General features: G+C 39.6%; 2 protein-coding genes across 4 annotated transcripts in view; one reads left to right on the plus strand and one right to left on the minus strand.

Annotated features, from left to right (window-relative positions):
• The first annotated feature begins 1,224 nt into the window (after positions 1-1,224).
• LOC103985613 (uncharacterized) lies at positions 1,225-1,812 on the plus strand. The gene has a single exon (XM_009403364.3). It carries the CDS (start codon positions 1,225-1,227, stop codon positions 1,810-1,812), a length of 588 nt encoding a protein of 195 aa, XP_009401639.2.
• Positions 1,813-2,188: 376 nt separating this feature from the next.
• LOC103985612 (calmodulin-binding transcription activator CBT) overlaps positions 2,189-18,103 on the minus strand; it is a 51,919-nt gene continuing 36,004 nt past the window's right edge. For all 3 annotated transcript variants that reach the window (XM_009403362.3, XM_009403361.3, XM_065109583.1), the window contains exons 10-13: positions 7,952-8,670; positions 3,692-4,253; positions 3,087-3,392; positions 2,189-2,591 (exon numbers count right to left, since the gene is read on the minus strand). In XM_009403362.3, coding sequence (XP_009401637.1) covers positions 2,559-2,591; positions 3,087-3,392; positions 3,692-4,253; positions 7,952-8,670 — 1,620 coding nt within the window. In that variant the 3' untranslated portion in view covers positions 2,189-2,558. The remainder of the gene's footprint in view (positions 2,592-3,086; positions 3,393-3,691; positions 4,254-7,951; positions 8,671-18,103) is intronic.

Here is an 18,103-nt window from a genome sequence, read left to right on the forward strand (position 1 = left end):
ACTCATCATAATAATCTTATGAATATCCTTATCAACATTTACGTTATTCCAATATCATAATATTTCATCATGAAAAATTTTAACAAAAATAAACTATTTTAAAATTATTTTATGCACATACTTGGGGTCGTTCATGCATCCATGTAGCATCTTTATAACGTAAAATTACAAAGTCAAGAGGTCGTTCGCATCCATATATTTTAAAATTACAAAATCGAAAGGTAGTTCGCATCCATATAAGTATACAAGTTTTAGCAAATTACATATGCCAATGCGTGTGTGTATATACATACATAAGAGAATTTATATAAAAGAAATTACAGCAAAAACTAAAATCCATCAATATCTAGTTTAAACCACTCTTCTCATGGTTTTTCGTGTGGGTATCCAATTCGAGATGACTTCGAAAGTAAAAAAAAAAAAAACAGAGTACAATAACAGCTTGCTTTTTTCAATGTTCTAATCTAAGTTGAGATTCTCATGATCCAATCATGATCAAGAATTAATAGGCCCGTGGGTCTCAACAGAACCAAGGTTAGAACGTCACTTGTCCTGCCCACCCACTCTCTCTCGCGGGCACAGTCTTCTCCTCTGCTCCCACTTGCCCGCTAATTAAACCACGACTCGCCCCACCATTCACGGGTCACACATTTTGACTAACGGGTGGAGAGGCTTCTCCGAACCCATTTCATTCACAAGAAGACCCCCTCGAGTCATCCGGAAGACACCCTTTTTCTACTGGATGTTACGCGGGTCCCGCATGAAACGGGGGACGCGTGTGAGTTCCCTAGTGGCCGGGGATGGGCTTTGTTTTCCATTCGAGTCCGGAGCGTCAAGGGCTAAAATTAAACACTGCAAGGAGCAGGTTAGCGAAACCTTTTAATGTCATGACACTGTAGGCGATGAATTGGCGCCTGTGCCTTACACGAACCGTGAATCTGTTCCAACCATTGGCTGACAAGCAAGGCTTCTCGGATCTTCAAGCACGGTTGGCACTAGATTCTTTGGTGAATTTGGCGGATGCTGTCTGGTCGGAAGGACACTCTTGAACCATTCTTCAACGACTGCGTGTAGTAATTGTGTTAAAGGGCCCTGCAAATTAGTAGGCGAAGAAGGGGAACACTGCGTTCATATTCCGTGCCTCGTCTAAGACCAATAACACCTCCTCTCTCTCTCTCTCTCTGCGCCATTTACTTAGCCGCGGCTTCTTCTTCTTCTTCTGTTATGGGGAACCTGCTCTCCTGCCAAGCTGCCGATAGCTTTGACGGCAAGGTCGTGCTCTCCGACGGCACGGTCCACGAGTTCGACCACCCAACGCTGGTGGCGGAGCTCATGCTGGAGCACCCCCACCAGTTCGTGGTCGACGTGCGGTCGCTGTCCGCGGGCAACTCCAAGGCAGCGCCGCTTCCCGCCGACTACATGCTGGAGCCCGACAAGGTCTACGTGATGCTCCCCGTGGCCAGAGGGAAGGCCGCCCGCTTGTCAGCCGACGAGGCCCGCCGGGTCCTGGCATTGGCGAGCCGGTTGAGACTGAAGCAGCGGTCAGCGTCGGCGGCGCCGTTCCTGAGGGTGCTTGGAGCGCGCACGGAGGCACCGGCGGAGGAAAAAGGCAAGAAGGCGGCGGTGGAGATGAAGCAGGAGGAAGATTCAAGGGGGGAGGATGTGGGGGCGAAGTTGGAAGGGGTGGAGGGATGGCCGTCCTCGGAGCGGCCGGAGTTCTTGAGGCAGTTCTCGAGCAAAAGGTGGGCGCCAACTCTGGGCACCATAGTGGAGAAGAGCATGGAGAAGAAGGTGCCTCACTGGTTGCTCTAAGATACATCGATTGATTGATAAGAGTTGATGGTTGCCAACACTGACGTGTCTATCATGCAAAGTCTGATAGAGTTGCGTTGTATTGAGATGGGAAACTGAGGTCAGATTAGAGAAGACCCAAATCCGAACCGACTCGACCTGTGACAAACAAACATAACTATTTAGTGTCCGGGCCGATCGATCTATAAATGAACTCTATTATTATGTGACCTACTTTATACTTCAACGGATAATTCTTCGCAACTTAGGGCAGATATCACACCCACCTGGGTTCTTTCTCAATTCACATCAAGACATGTCTAGGTTCAAATGATAAAACAATTGTAGATAACAATAGATGGTACAATGGTTTTGACAGTGGTGAGACATTTATGGATTAGAATAATAAAACAGGATATCTTAACAAATAAAACAATATATTGTGTAGGCTAACATACATTGATGCTCTCAACTTGGGAGTTGAGAACACTCTGTTACAGCATATCACGACACCGCCCAATTAGGTAACACCAAAAATCTGCTTCTGCTGTGACCTTCAATCTTCACAGCCGATGGCAGAGCTCTTTCAATCACCATGTACAGGAGCAGAAATTTCATGCAAGTTTCAATGGTTCAGATAGCTTAATCAGAAGGAACAACGCTAGTTTCCACTTTGACTGGTACAGAAAAAAAAAATTCTATATACACCTATTTATCCATACAGAATCAAGTTGTGAAAGCTTCTGTTCTTGGAGACTCACGAAATACTACTGAAGTTGACCCATGTCACAGAACTCCAGCTGCAGGATCAAAAAGCAAAGTTTAATGAAAAACAATGAAGTAGCATTGAAGCAACCAAAACTTCTTTTTGACTAACCACATTATTTGCTATTATATCAATTGTGGTATGAAGCATGATACGTATTTCCCTTTGGCTCTGGAACCAAATTTTATATTGTGTACTGAGATATGGGCACTATGCTGAAATTGGATTATGTAGTTTCATGCATTTAACTTGAAGTTCCTTTCAATCTAGAGAAGATTAAAATTGTCAGGAATTGCACAACACATCAACCATTTGCAGCCAAAGACAGCTCCTGGTTCAGCCATGTTGGCGATCACAGATGTAAGAGGGTAGGCTTTTGGTTTATAGGAGACAGGTTCCTTTCTTTAATCGCAAGTTGGCAAGATGGACATGGCTATCCCCAGAATTGTCAGTGCTGGTGCTCATATGCTATTTTAGGTTTTTGTAGCAAATCGGGTATGGTTTAGTGAAAAAAAAAAAAAAAAGTCACCTTTGCTTGCTCATGTGCCATTTTCATCCTTCGATATTCTTGCTGTGCTCGATATGAACGAAACATCGCTTGAACCCGTACGACTGATCTCTGCATCCGTTCTTCAGCTTGCACCCTACTAATTCGATAAAATTCCTCCTCTCCGGTACTTTCCGGTGTCATATTCATTGTTTTTGTGGTTTTGACTTGAACGCCACGTAAACCTTTTCTCTTCAACCGCCAACGAAGTAGTGCTTTCTCAAGTACTCCGACTGACCAAACAATTTTGCGGTATTGCTTCCTCACTCGATGACCTCGAAATGCAGCCTGTTTAGGTATTATTATTAAACTGGTTAAGAGAATCATACAACATCCAAAATTCAATTGAACAAGGCTTTTGTAGCTGAAACACCAAAATAACATAACAGGTTTGTCACCTCCAAAAGATAAACTTGCAAACAGTGAACATAAAATAAATCTACTAGATAACGAGAGCAAAGAATTACTATAACTAGAGAGCAATTTTAACAGATTTGTCCTGCAAACAAAAACTTGTTTTTGCTTTTATAGTCGGGAAGTGGTTGGCAAAATTCACAAGAAAGGGGAAGTCTATAAACACATCTTACTTGAATCTTGATAGCTTTTTTACGCATGTTGACAAAATCCCTCCGGATTTTCCAGGTGTGGAAATGACTTTGTATTCGTGCAGCAGCCTTCATCAACTTCCATCTGTTATGGTTGCGGAAGGCATGCTGAATCTTCAGAGCAGCAACTATCTGGGATGCTTCCATCTCAGGTTTGACCAACTGGACTGCTTTAGTTTGTAGCTTTAGAGCACGCTCCCTTATTGCCGATTGTATATGATCTGCTGCATCAGCAGCATTCCTGTATGCAGCTAATGATTCTTTCAGGCAAAGTTCTTGCTCACTAAATTTGTGAGGGTACACATTTTCGGAGTCAGCTAAGGTATTTGTTGTAGGCATTCCATGTTTAGTTATATTCCCAGACAATGTCATAGCCTGAAAATGTGCAGTTAGTCCTTTCTCTGCAAGATATGCTGCCAAGCCTTCATAACCTTGTTTTGATGCCAGATCAGCAGCAATGCATCCCCCACGGGTTTCAGAAGTAGGATCTGTAACCAAGCTAGGATTTGCTCCAGCAGACAAAAGTGTAGCGACCATTTTTTCCCTGAATGAACAATTTCCACATATGTTGTTGATAATCTTAGTAACATGGAGTGGGAAAGAAACCTGGAATAGGAGAGGCAATGTGCAGAGAAAGTGTATCATGCATTAGCAAGTACCTAAAGAACCTATTAAGAATCTCAAATACATCTTGCATGTGCTTCTGAATTTGTATGAGACTGCCAAATCACACTCATGTCTAATAAAACAAGTTTAAATGTTAGTACGCTGGGACTAGCAACTTAGTGACATAACTTGCTTTTAAGTAAATCCACTATAATTGATCCTTGGGAATATGGGACAGCATGATTCTTTGATAAATAAAAGAAATAAATACAACTTGTCTTTGGGAATATGGGACAGCAAGATACTGAACATGTCGGCATGGTTTGACATACTGGCTGATAAGTATGAAATGGACAGTATGTCCCAGACCACTAGCTGACCGATACGTGGACCAGCCTGTTCTTGGGCAGTATGCTGCAAGGGGATGTACCAGGCGATACATGCCTGATAAGGTCGAAACTTGACCAGTACCGAATGATAAGAGTTGGTAATGGTTGGATTTCGACCATACCCATCAATATTCAGGTCTCAATGGTCAATTTGATCGTTGGGCACTGTTTGGCCATTTAAATCTTCCTCCCCTCCCTCTTACACTCACATTCTCTAACTCTCATTCTCACTCATTCTCACACTCTCATTTGTTTAATCTTTCTAATCAATGAAATTAACTTCTTGATTTGGATGAGGGATTGTAAATCAGGATTTGATGGAATTTGTCTCCAATCTTAAAGTTTTGACACCTAATCCAACATAACAAATTTTTTTAATGTGATACAAGATAATCAGAAACAACTTCCTTCAAAAGAGGACAGTGTGGCAAAGTTGTTCCTTTTTGAAGGACCATGTGATAGCCATTCCTTAATGGATCCGAAAAGACAAAGATAATTTTTCATCCTTACAACATAATATTTATATTCATTTGTGGTTTAGATACATTTTATTCTTATCTAAATATAATTTATATACAAAGAATTTAGGGGAAAACCCTAAAAATAGTTTTTTTTTTATTTTTAGCCATTTGTTGGCCCTTTTTTCAGAACACCAGTATGTATTCGACGGGCAATCAGCGACAGATACAGTCAGGTGTTACAAGATGACATTCCTTGCATGTTGGATCATACATCTGACAATATTAAGGATTCCATTGTATGAATACTAAGAACCATGAATCTTATAACATGCTAGATGTTCCATTATTTTCTTTCTTATGCCATTTTAAATGCAGGATGCCAAATATTTCTATAGATGGATTTGAAGAAAGTGAATTTATGGACGGTTGAATTTATGTTTAGGTTGATAAATAAACCTTCAGGAGCAGGACAATGCAGAATTAGCTGGTTACTTATATGTCATTGCAATGACCACGGTTTCACATATTGGTTACTTATATCCCATTGTCTCATATTGCAGTCAGTATGGATCGTACTGATCAGTATTTACTGGTCCGATCGTGGACCAGTAGAATACCATCAGATTACTGAAACTGAAATTAGTAACAGCTACTGATCAAAGAGTTGAACAGCAATATGTTTGCAGTTCATTGTCAGCAAATTGATAGCTCTTGGGAACTCTATACTAATTACTAAGTAAAATAGATTTGAGATTCCATTCCTGAGGGTAGAATTACATACACCATTTGAATGAGAATTTATCAGTAAAATTTTCTTGAACTGAAGTTAAATCATGATTTTGACAACTCAAATGGAGGACTAAGTTAGACCATATCTGAATCAAGGGTGTATATTCCAGGACACTGTTGGACTAGTACAGCACATCAGTATAATATGGTATATCATGGGACATCAGTGAAAAGATATCAAAATATTTAAGTACCAAATTACTAGAGAACGATAAGTATTCTAATGGTATGGCTCCGACTAGTAAATACTACTCAGTATGTTGATATCATACTTCATCATGGTTCCATGTACTTGTAATACATTATTTGCATATTATTACTAGAAGAACAAAGTGCATTCAACAGAGAATCACCAACAGTATGCACCCATGAATAATATTTTTCCTAAACGGAATGAGCTGAAAGAACTTAGAATTCGAGTATGACTTGATAAGGTCTATACGAAAAACAAACTATAAGAAACATTATGATCCATGACCGATGAATACTTCCTCTTTCTGAAAGGTCAACCAAATCATCAACCATTCAAGAACGCCCTCTCATTAGGTACTTTAGATAGTGGTACTTTAGAAATGGGTAATAGTGTAATAATATATCTAAAACAGCATTTAAAGAATTACAAAATTAAAGGCACGTTAATAGACAATAAACATGGATATTGAACACCAGTGTGAGACATTAAGAGTCTTCATCATTTGGTCAAAATAAATACCAATTAACTACAATCATATTAATTGAACACCAGTGCAAGACATTAAGAGTCTTCATTTAGTCCAAAGAAATACCATACATGAACTAGGAACTAAAGAATTTTTATTGATTCTTCAAGTATTTGTGCTAAGCATGACAAGATGAAATGACCATGTGTGGCATAATAACACAAGGAATCAAACTTATTGTATAAAGAGCAAAAAATAATTCTTTACTCTACCAGGCAAAACAATGTTTCTGTCCAAGGATTGCAAGATTAGATGGAATAATGCATAAAGACCAATATTTTTAATTTTGAGGACCGGATCCATACTGGCATACTGCATCGGTAACTGGTACACATACGGCAACTATGTTGACCATGGTGGAAGAATAAGAATGCTGAATTATTATTTAATGATGAATTTTGTATAAAGACCAAATATACGGATATTTCTCAAGAAATCATACAGGCTTTCAGGTCAAAATTGGATCAGTTGAAAGTCCTAAGGCATAAGCAACAAGCACGGTATATACTTGATAGATAAGCATCTAAATGACTCATCTACGTTGAGTATGAGGGTCAAAGAGACTGTTATATGAGAACTCTAGGTTTGTTGCCAACGTTTGTGCACTAAAACACTATCCAAGAATCATCATTTCAGGTATTGGTCCATGGCTGGACCAGAACGCACTGATTGGTACTAGATACATGGTGCACTGGTATGTATCGGTGATTTGAAGAGGAAGAAGGAGAAGAGGAAGGAGGAAGGAGGAAGACGACATGGTGGAGGAAGAGGAAGGAGGAAGAGAAAGGAAGAAGAGGTGGAGGAGGAAGAGGAAGAGGAAGAGGAGGAAGCATACCTCGAATCGGTTAGCGCATGGTGGGTGGTGGGCCACGACGGGTGGCTCGAGGGTAAAGAGGGCTCACGCTTGTTGCTCGGCGCAAAGAAGGCTCACAAATGCGAGCCCTAAACTAAACCATAAATATTTATTTAATAAGTCAAACTAGACTGCCCGAAATCAGTGTGGTCCGTGCACAGGTTCACACTCAGATTGGTAGGTACCAATCTAGATGAAATGACATTCTATATTACAGAATACCACAGAACAATTTTTTTCAATTGAAACGCTTCTAGTGTATTTAGATCACCTTCTACAAACAAAACACCAAGTTTCCATCATATAAACCATGTAGGGGCTTTTAAATTCTCCTGTCAAGTATATATACAAGAAAGAACAAAAAAAACTAAGTATACGAAAAGACAACATCAAAACACTCTTCATGTTAGGTATAGATAACAAACCTTCCACAATATGCAGCCCAATGTAATGCTGTCCAGCCATGAATATCTCGGAAGTCCAAGGACAAGCCTGACAAGGAATATAGACGAACTGCCCATGCATAATTTAGAATAGCACATAAATGTATGACTCCATGACCTTGACTGTCATGGCCAGGTGTTTCACAACCTTCAGCTACCTTTACCAAAAGCCACTCTTGTAACTTATTCCTTAAAACCAGCTCAAGTAAATTTTCTCTAGTTGATGCAGATGAAAACTTATTGGTGCTATCCAATTTTAAAAAATTCGTCCAATCTTTTTCAATCAATGAAGAGGTGAGCATTGCAAATCTTTTTGCTTCATTGAGAGATTTCAATGGTATCCTGCTAGATAAAATAGATGTATTGTTGGAGGTAGCAAAGAGCAAATGAGCAAGTCTCTTCTGCACCTGGTAATCTTCCCACTTTAATTTGTTTCTGTCATCTTCAGAAGGAAAGATCTGACCATCCAATTGAATATTTGGTGAACATCGATAATCAAAACTCAAAACTTGGCTAACTGGTGTATGACCATCCATTGTCAAGTAAAGATTAACTAGACCAGGTGGCTGTGGGGACACCTTGCACCGATAGATACCTGGTTGAACCATCTCAGCTTTGACACATATCTCACCGACGACACAATAGATGCTGGATGACATTAGGTGCTTCTTGGATTCACAAAAATGTCCAACCACCACGACCTGAAAAATTTTCTTTTCTTCAGGAAAATAAGCCACCAAAAATGAATAAAACCGGAAAATATATTTTCTATACATTTCCATATAGAACAGAATACAAGATAATCCTACACTTGATTAGCATCTTGCTTGAGACATGGTTATCAAATATTCAGCATATTTATCACAAAGTTAAACATTCACAAGCCCAATGAACTCAAAGATGACCTAGTCAATTTTCCCACGGTAGGCTGCATCTATAAAATTGACACTATCTTTAAAAGTATCAACCCTCAATATATTAGCATTTCCTAATGAACAACCACAAATATTTTGATATATTTCTAGAATACTGCATTGCATGGTCTAATGTTTTGGATACTGTACTCATGCCAGTCCCTGACCAGAGTGGTCTGGGTTCTGGTATGGGCTGGGCACACAGTATGTTGGCACGGACAAATACCCTTAAGGGTTTTGAGCATTTGAAACCCTGAAAAAATCCTACTTCATGGGTGTTATCTAGCCTGAATTTGAAAAATCCAAGGTCAGATCCAAGTAGATCTAACTTTTAATGAAATGAAACCTAGATCCATGAAGATACACCCCCAAACCAAGCAAATCTAGCATAGATCAGTCCGGATCTAGATCTAGCCTAGATCCTTGCAGAACAAACCTTGACTGGCATGGTTTTGGGTTTGATCTATGTGGATCAGGTCCTAATTTAGTGTAAATCAAACATAAATCTTAAATCAAGCCCCTGAATTGAGTCATTAAGCCAAGAAACAGGGATTAAGATTTACCAAATTTGAGATCACCCTATGGATCTTCGATTTGAACATTATCCTTGAGAAATTAGACTTCTTCTTCAACAATTTGTTGAATATGGAAGAGATTCGAGTGGGAGGGAAAAGATTAGAGAAGAGAATCAAGATGGGGGAAGGGAAGAAAGCTGGAGGGAAGGGCAAGAGGGTTCATGATGGCTGGCTTCAAGACTGAAAAGAGGAGTGAACAGAAAGGGAAAGGAAATATAGATGTCAGGGATGAAAAGAGGGCTTGTCAACCCTCTTTTCCACCTCAAAAGAGACACTGATGTACCTCTTTGAGGTCTAAAAATCTGCAGGTAGGCTTAACACCTGACCCACATACAGACCAGCGATTTGAGGCTGTCCGTGTCCTGGTTTGCCCTCAACTGGTATGTACCAGCCTTACATACCCATCCAGGCGAAACAGTAACCGCATGGTTCCTTGTTTCTGTTTTGTTTCAACAAAGGAAATATCCTCTTAATTGGGAATTTAAAAACCAAATGGACCAGACAATATGGACCAACATTTGCCAGCCCATCTGCAATCCAGAATACAGATCAAGAGATTTCAGTAAATACTGATTCATAAAGGAAGTACCACATGTTATAGTCACCATACCAGGCATATCAATTGATACCATTACCTACCTTATGTACCACCCGGTTCTGACAATATTTTGAGAAAAAAAAAGACCTAACCAAGGTTTTCAATTTTGAAAACAAGGTGTGTCGTTCCAACGTACAGACACACGATACATCAAAATATATGGTGGTACCTTTATGCTAGAGAATAAATGGGAGGAAGAAGAAAGAAGAAAGAAAAGGAAGGAGGAAGAGGGAGAGGAAGAGGAGGCAGCAGAGAGGAGAGAGGAGGAGATGCACCATAGGTGAGGAGGAGCGGCAAGTGATGGTCATGAGCCATGAGCCCTAGGCATCAAGGCATTTATAAGAGAAAAAAAATGAAAAGAAAACAAAACTATTGTTTTAATAAAAAAGGGGGCCAGATTGGACCACCCGAAATAAGGTAATTTCTATAATTTCTATTGAACACATCTAAACTCCAATTCATCATAAACAATTTTCTCCCATTTATATTCAATCAACAATTTTCTCCCTAGTTATTCACAAATGTAATGATTGCTTAATTAATCTTTTCTGGTAACCCACATATTCATCTCAAACCTCAGCAATACTAACTTTCTTTTCACAAGTTTGTTCTTTAACTACAACATTATAATCCATAAAGTATGATTGATCTTACAACAATATCATAAATATTTCCTTTTAATTATAAGAGGCAAATGGTGATCACACACCCATCCACTTTAATCATTCTGCTTTAACTTTATAGATAATATCTTCATCGATCTGCCTTTGTGAAAAATACATTCAAGATATTTATAACCAAGATTTTAAAACTCAGTCAGATTGGTCCATACCAATTGGCATTTTGTTGGTCTGACTATGGATCGATATGTAGACTGGTAGATTCTGTTCATTATACATTCACATTGGGTGTATCACCCAGTAAGCTTATTGTACCATGTACCATCAGTCTTCATACTGGTACATTGTGTATCGGATGGTAAGCTTGCCTTTGCTTTCCAATGACCTATCAACTTCTTTTCCACCCATTTTCCACCTATTTCACCTCATTTTTCCTACCAACAATCCTCCTCCTTGATTTTTCTCTTTGCTTTCTAGAGTTTGCTCCCCTCTTTCTTCAATTTTCTCATAAAAGCTTGATTTGCAGCCATTTTTTCTTGCGATGATGCAGATTTCTCTTAAAGAAGCTTGATTTTCTATCTTGCAAGGTAAATGCAAGCCTTGACATCTTGTTCTCATGCTTATTTTTCATGATTATGTCTTGTTTCTGATTTGTTCTAGTTTAAGTTAAGTTGCATGCTATCTGCTATAAAGCCGATACATAGCCCACTAACAAGGAAACCAACTCCTTGTTAGTGGAGGTAGCTTGATACATAGCCTATGCACGCTATCGGTTACCCAAATCAGTATCGGACCTCGGATAAATCCTTGATACAACTTCCTCCTCCAAAAAGTGGAGGTGGCTTGATAAAAAGGTAGAGAAAATCCACATAAAATCCTTGAAGAAGTAACATGACCTTCATGATATGACCCTTGTGGGTAACGACAGGTCAGGAACCACCAGGACGAGCATCAATAGGTCATTCATATATTGTTATATGAGGGTCATTTTTTATGAAGCATTGATGCATTAGATGAATTTTATAACGTAAATTATATCAAACATCTGATGATAATAGTGAATGATGAATATAATTCAGGTTACGACTAATTTTGACAAATGCAAATAGCTGATGAGCACACAACTGCATATATTTTGGATACCATTTGCAGCACATTATACCAGCATAATGATAAGAGATATTGATGACATCCCACTGTTGAAAAAGGTTCGCAATTAATATTAAATTATCTATAAAAAATTATTTGAATTGATAGATTATTTTGTATACAACTTAAACTTTAAGATTCAAATGAATTAAGTAATCATATGTGTAGATATACTTGATTTTACCACCAAAATGAACGACGGGCCTCCATAGGTGGTGGATCGGGGTCCTTGATCCTATGTATCTGTATTTCAATATGATATGTTTGTCGGACCCAATCCTGGAATTAATCCTATGACATAGTGTATTGATACACCATATGCTATTAGTGCATCAATGCAGTGATGCTCGTGGGTTGATCGTCATAAATCACGTGTCCGAGGCGACTCTTAAGGCAAATATTAGTAAATGTCAGAACATTTACTTTCGCTATTGATCTGTTGCTTCGTATCATACTATTGGTCGGAGAAGTATGACCAACTAATATCGTAGTACCGTTGGCCATAAGATTCTCCAAAATATTACAGTTGTGAATACGATGAGCTTTATTCTGTGTCTACATCGTGTAGGCTCTATCGCATCTGCTAAAAATCATCCACTGGCTTCCCCTTCCCCTTTCGTGCATAAACTTGACCAGTACCTTGTCGAATTCTATGATCTGAATCTTGAGTAGCATATGTAAAATACTACTCGGTCCATGCACTACTCTCAAATTATGTAAACGAGACCAATGACTTCCCGACGTCTCCGCCATCATCAATCGAAGCATTACTATCCATGTTGCTACCATGTCTCTGGATCGAACGAGTTGCTGAATGCGATTGTGAGAGAGTTTAAGAGAGTGTTCGAGTGAAATGGATTGAAATAAGGGGGAGGAAAAGGTTTAAAAACCTTTGAGGAGGCCTCTAACATTCAAATTGACCATTGAAACACTGTTACCATTCGGTATAGCCTCGTATCGCTCGATACAGGGCCAAATACTTGATACCGGGCGGTCCGCGTGCCGGTCTGCTAGCAAACTAGTACGTACCACCCGTACCGGGCGGTACAGTATGGTATTCAAATCCTTGCTTAATTTATAAGTCCTTTGAGACCTATGTGAGATTACATTTAAATTGACCCTTTACGAATGGATGTCATAAGGGTACCTTTCGACGTAGGTAATTTGTATTATAGCAGACAAGTGATTCGAGGAAACAATAAAAGTTGGCACACTTGCTATGATGAAGTACCATGGAAAATTGAGCAAGACTACTTAAGGGGTAGCTGCCCCAACCAACCATGGGGGATCACAAGTGCAAACTCAATCTCAAGCTGTTGGAATAGCTCAAGAGGAGCTCAACACCCAAAATGATGAGCAAAAGGTTGGCAATTCTCCGAGCGGAGGATGTACAATCTAAAATGTCGATTGTAGAAAATCAAAAGTACTATAAGGAGAGGCTTGCAATAGTAGAAACTCGTCTCAATGTCCTCAAAACGTGCTTGGAGTAACATACTAGCAATGGTTCCTTGGGATACAGATTTCGCAAGAGGAAAGAGGAATCTCAAATCAACATAATGGAGTCTCGAATTGACGGACTAATGGAACACCCAAGAGCCCATGTAGTATTTATAAGGTTGTGGTGGATCTCATAGCAAGAATTACGGGGATCATGAGAGCTCTTCATGCGAGAAAGGGGGCAATACTTACATTGCTCCGCCACAAAATCCGAAGGCATCCAAGCCGCATTACTAGGTGGCGTTAGGGAAAGGAAATAAAAAATTTTATATTCAACATGGCGCAGTACTTCCAAACAACGAGGTCCGATTCTAAGAGACTAGAGTGTCGATCGCAACCATGTTTTGAATGGGGATGCAAAACTCTAGTGATGTACCCATTGGGAAGAGATCTAACAAGGTCAATGTCGGGTGGATACATGGGAAGGCATGAAATGAGAGTTGCAAACTTAGTTCAACACATGAACATTGACTTCATTGTGTGACGAAAGCTGAGACAACTCTGGCAAACCACTTTCATGCGAGACCACATGATGTAGTTCTCAATATTAATGCTGGACATACAAGACATGTTTGAGATAAACAAGTTGTTTAACACTCAATAGCTTGAAGTCGTGGGCGCAATAGGAATTACATCAAAGGAAAGTCACCGAGCTAGTGGGGGCAATCATAGCTACAAAAAGGCTCATTGACTTTGTTTTCGTGAAGGACTTAGTGAAGTAGTAGTCTTCGAGAAACCAACCAAGTATTCCAAGGGAAAGAGATTGCTACTATATATAAGAGGAAAAGTTCACAAAAGGATTTGAGTTTAAAAGGCAAAGCCTCTAAAACTAGTGGATGCTTCATGCACGAAGGGTTGCACATGGTAAGAGGGTGCCCTCAAAAATAGACATTCAATGCACAGACAACATCAATAAAGCCCTCAAAGTTGAACAAGGGCAAGGTTATCGCCCTTAGTTCGAGCAGCTTAGAATGTAGCAACAACGATGAGGAATCACAAGGACCTTGGATGGTAGTAATACATTTATTAAATGAGTTTGTGGTCGTGGAGGAGAAGCTGCTTAACGCAAGGAGTAGTGAGATGATGTGCATCAAGCTCAATGGCCAAACAACCCATGCAATTGGACACAGTTGCTACCAACAACTTTATGGCTGATCGTGAAGCAAGGCAAATTAGAATGAATCTACAGAAAAGCCCAAGATGAATGAAGGCTAAAAACTCGAAGGCCAAGTTGATCTCTGGGTTGGAGAAGGGCATTCCTATCAAGATTGGAACTTAGAGTGGAAGCACCAACATGATGACAATGCCACTAGATGATTTCCAAGTCATCCTAAGGATGAAGTTCATGTATTTGGTTAAGATGGTGTCAATGTCATTCTTGAACTTTATGTCAAATAGATAGCTACAACTCCTGCGTGGTTTCGATTTCTCAAGGAGCAACAAATGACCCATAACAATTTTCGATGCTACAATTGAAGAAAGGGGTACGCAAAGGCGAGCAAACATTTGTGGCTATAGTGAAGCTGAAGTCACTTAAACTAGAGATCGTTCAAGAGCCTATTGCATCTTGAACATTTTGAAGGATGCTACGGTGGTGAACGTTTTGAAGGAGTTTGCAGATGTTACGCCATGCAAGTTGCCGAAGACAACATCCACGTAGGGGCATGGACCATTGCATTGAGCTTAGAGCCGAGAGTGAAACCTCCAGTTAAACCTTCATACCGTATGTCCCCACTTGAGTTGGAAGAGCTCAATAAGAAGTTAGGTGAACTACTAAGTAGAGGTCTTATATGGAGTTCTAAAGCACCAATTAGAAATCCAATCCTCTTATAAAGGAAACAAGATGTGAGTTTCCGATTATACATCAACTATGAGCCCTCAATAAAGTGATGATGAAGAACGAGTATCTTATTCCACCGCAGACTTATTTGACCAATTGGACAAGGCAAGGTACTTCTCAAAACTCGACTTTTGATCGAGGTATTAGCAGGTGTGGATAGTTGAAGGCAACAAAGCAAAAAACTATATGTGTGACAAAGTACGAAGAGTTCAAGTTCTTAGTGATGTCTTTTGGCTTCACCAAAGCTCTAGCCATGTTCTGCACTCTGACAAATCAACTATTTAAGGAGTACATGGACAAGTTCGTGGTCGCCAATCTAGATGATATTGTCATTTACAACAAAATACTATATGTGTGACCAAGTACGAAGTGTTCAAGTTCTTAGTGATGCCTTTTGGCTTCACCAAAGCTCTAGCCATGTTCTGTACTCTAACAAACCAACTATTTAAGGAGTACCTAGACAAGTTCGTGGTCGCCAATCTAGATGATATTGTTGTTTACAACCAAAAGACTATATGTGTGACCAAGTACGAAGCGTTCAAGTTCTTAATGATGCCTTTTGGCTTCACCAACACTCTAGCCATGTTCTGCACTCTAACAAGCCAACTATTTAAGAAGTACCTAGACAAGTTCATGGTCACCAATCTAGATGATATTGTCGTTTACAACCAAACTCTCGAGGAGCATGTCAAGCATCTTCGATTGGTCACCTATTTAGATAATATTATAAACTCTAAATGATATTATCATTTATAACCAAACTCTCGAGGAGCATATCAAGCACCATTATACGCATTCAAGATTTTCCGAAAAACTACTTTGTTTATGAAAAGAGAGAAGCGCTCCTTTGCACAGATAAAAATTCTATTCTTTGGGCACTAAGTTGGTTGAGGGTCAATTCGGATAGGCAAGTCGAAGGTGCAAGCTGTGGTGGAATGACGAATATCAAAGAAGGTGCTTTAGTTTAGATCTTTATTTGGTTTCGTCAACTATTATTAGCGCTTCATCTCAGGGTACTCGAAGCATGCAACTTCACTAATAGAGTTGTAAAGGGATACCCTTGATAATGGTCAAAAAACTGTGAAGCAACACTCCAAGATCTGAAGGCTACTATGTTCTAAGAACTAGTGTTCAGAATACCAAACCATGGGAAGCCTTTGAAGTCGTGACCTAAAAGTTCAATGAGATTGAGTGATGATATCTTGTGCACAAGGAGATGAGAGTGGTTGTGCATCATTTACTAGTGTGGAGGCACTACCTTCTCGAAATGCAATTTGTGCTAAGGATGGACAATATCGCGTGAGTTATTTCTAGACTCAGAAGAAGCTCTTTGCAAAGCAAGCATGATAGTAAGACTTTTTTTTTGTTGAATTTGACATTGTAATAGAGTACAAGCCCGGATAAGCAAACATCATGGCCAATACCTTTAGCAAAAAATTGGAGTTGGTGAATACAATCCAACAAGAAGGCAAAGGCCAAGCAATGATTACAATCCAACTTTCTTTCCAAGATCAGGGATGAGGGATGAATTGTATCCTCAAATCCGAAAAAAATAAAAATAAATCCGCTATCCCTTCATCTTCTTTATTTATATATTGTTTAATGAAATGAAACTAAATTTACATTTAGTTCCAATTAAAAAACCTAATTTATGCTTTTTCTAATGTTCAGGTATTTTTTAAGATTTTATAGGTTTTTTTAAGGACCATCGGCACGCTCTAACATATTGACCCATGGTATGCTGGTATGGAGTGGTACGTTTCGTGCCGTTGGTCAACTGACATGGCTGATTGGCACGAAAAGTCAAAACTTGCCTAGGACTGATGTGGAGGAATATCTTCAGATGTGACTCATATGTTAACAAGACAAGGTGGAGCAATGAAAGCAGGTGGGTCTTTTAGAGCCCTTGCCTATACTAGAGAGCATTTCCTTGGACTTCATATCAAACTTGCCTACAATAAGGGGACTTGGATCGATACTTATGCTTGAAGTATGCAACACTTGTTGCTTCTCCCCTACACTACTTAGTATCAGAGGCACCCAAGCTAATGATGAAGAATGTGAAGAAATATTATGGAGTTCCGCACAATATTATCATTGATCGAGATGCACAATTCTTGGAATGGAATCAAACCGAGTTGTTTAAGACTTTAAGTTGTTATGATCTAGGTTATACTTCTCCACAAGTCTCTACCCCCTAAACGAATGGCCAAACTTAACGAATAAGCTTAAACCTAGAGCAATATCTCTAGCATTATTTGAGTGTCAACCTATGAGATTGAGTGAAGCTCTTGAGCGTTGGCGATCGGTTATATTGGAAGTAACCCATTAGGACATCACTTTGCAAAGGAATAACACCAAAATACAAATATTGGCATACTTGGAGGAGGCAGTCAAGAAGATGAAGAAATGGGCAAATTTGGGAAGGCAACCACTAGAATTCAAAGTTGGCGACTTGGTGTTTGTGAAGATCCAACCAACATCTTGTCAGTTCTTAAGGTAAAAACTGCACAAAGGACTGATGCAAAAATATGAAGATCCCTTCTCAATCATCGGCAAGTTTAATAGTGTCTCTTACAAGTTGCAACTTTCGATGTGGTTCACAATGTATTCCATGTGCGTAAGTTGAGAGCCTACCACTCGGATCTGCAAGATGCTTTAAAAAATGTATCAACTCGACCACAACACTCGAGCATCTTATGAAAAGCAAGTTCAAGTCATTCTAGCAGATCACATGGCAAAGCTACCCAACGGAGCGAAGTAAATCGAGTACATGGTGAAGTAGCAAACAAAAGCTAGTTGAGAGCTAGAAGACACCCTATGTCAAAGCCTACCAGCAATTGTCAATGAGGGGATCAATGGATTGAGAGGGGGAGAATATCATGGACGACCGTCGTGAGCCGGCAACACCTTCGTAAATGGACCATTCGTTACTTATGAT

The sequence above is a fragment of the Musa acuminata genome, chromosome BXJ2-5 (assembly GCF_036884655.1).
Source record: "Musa acuminata AAA Group cultivar baxijiao chromosome BXJ2-5, Cavendish_Baxijiao_AAA, whole genome shotgun sequence".
NCBI lineage: Eukaryota > Viridiplantae > Streptophyta > Magnoliopsida > Zingiberales > Musaceae > Musa > Musa acuminata.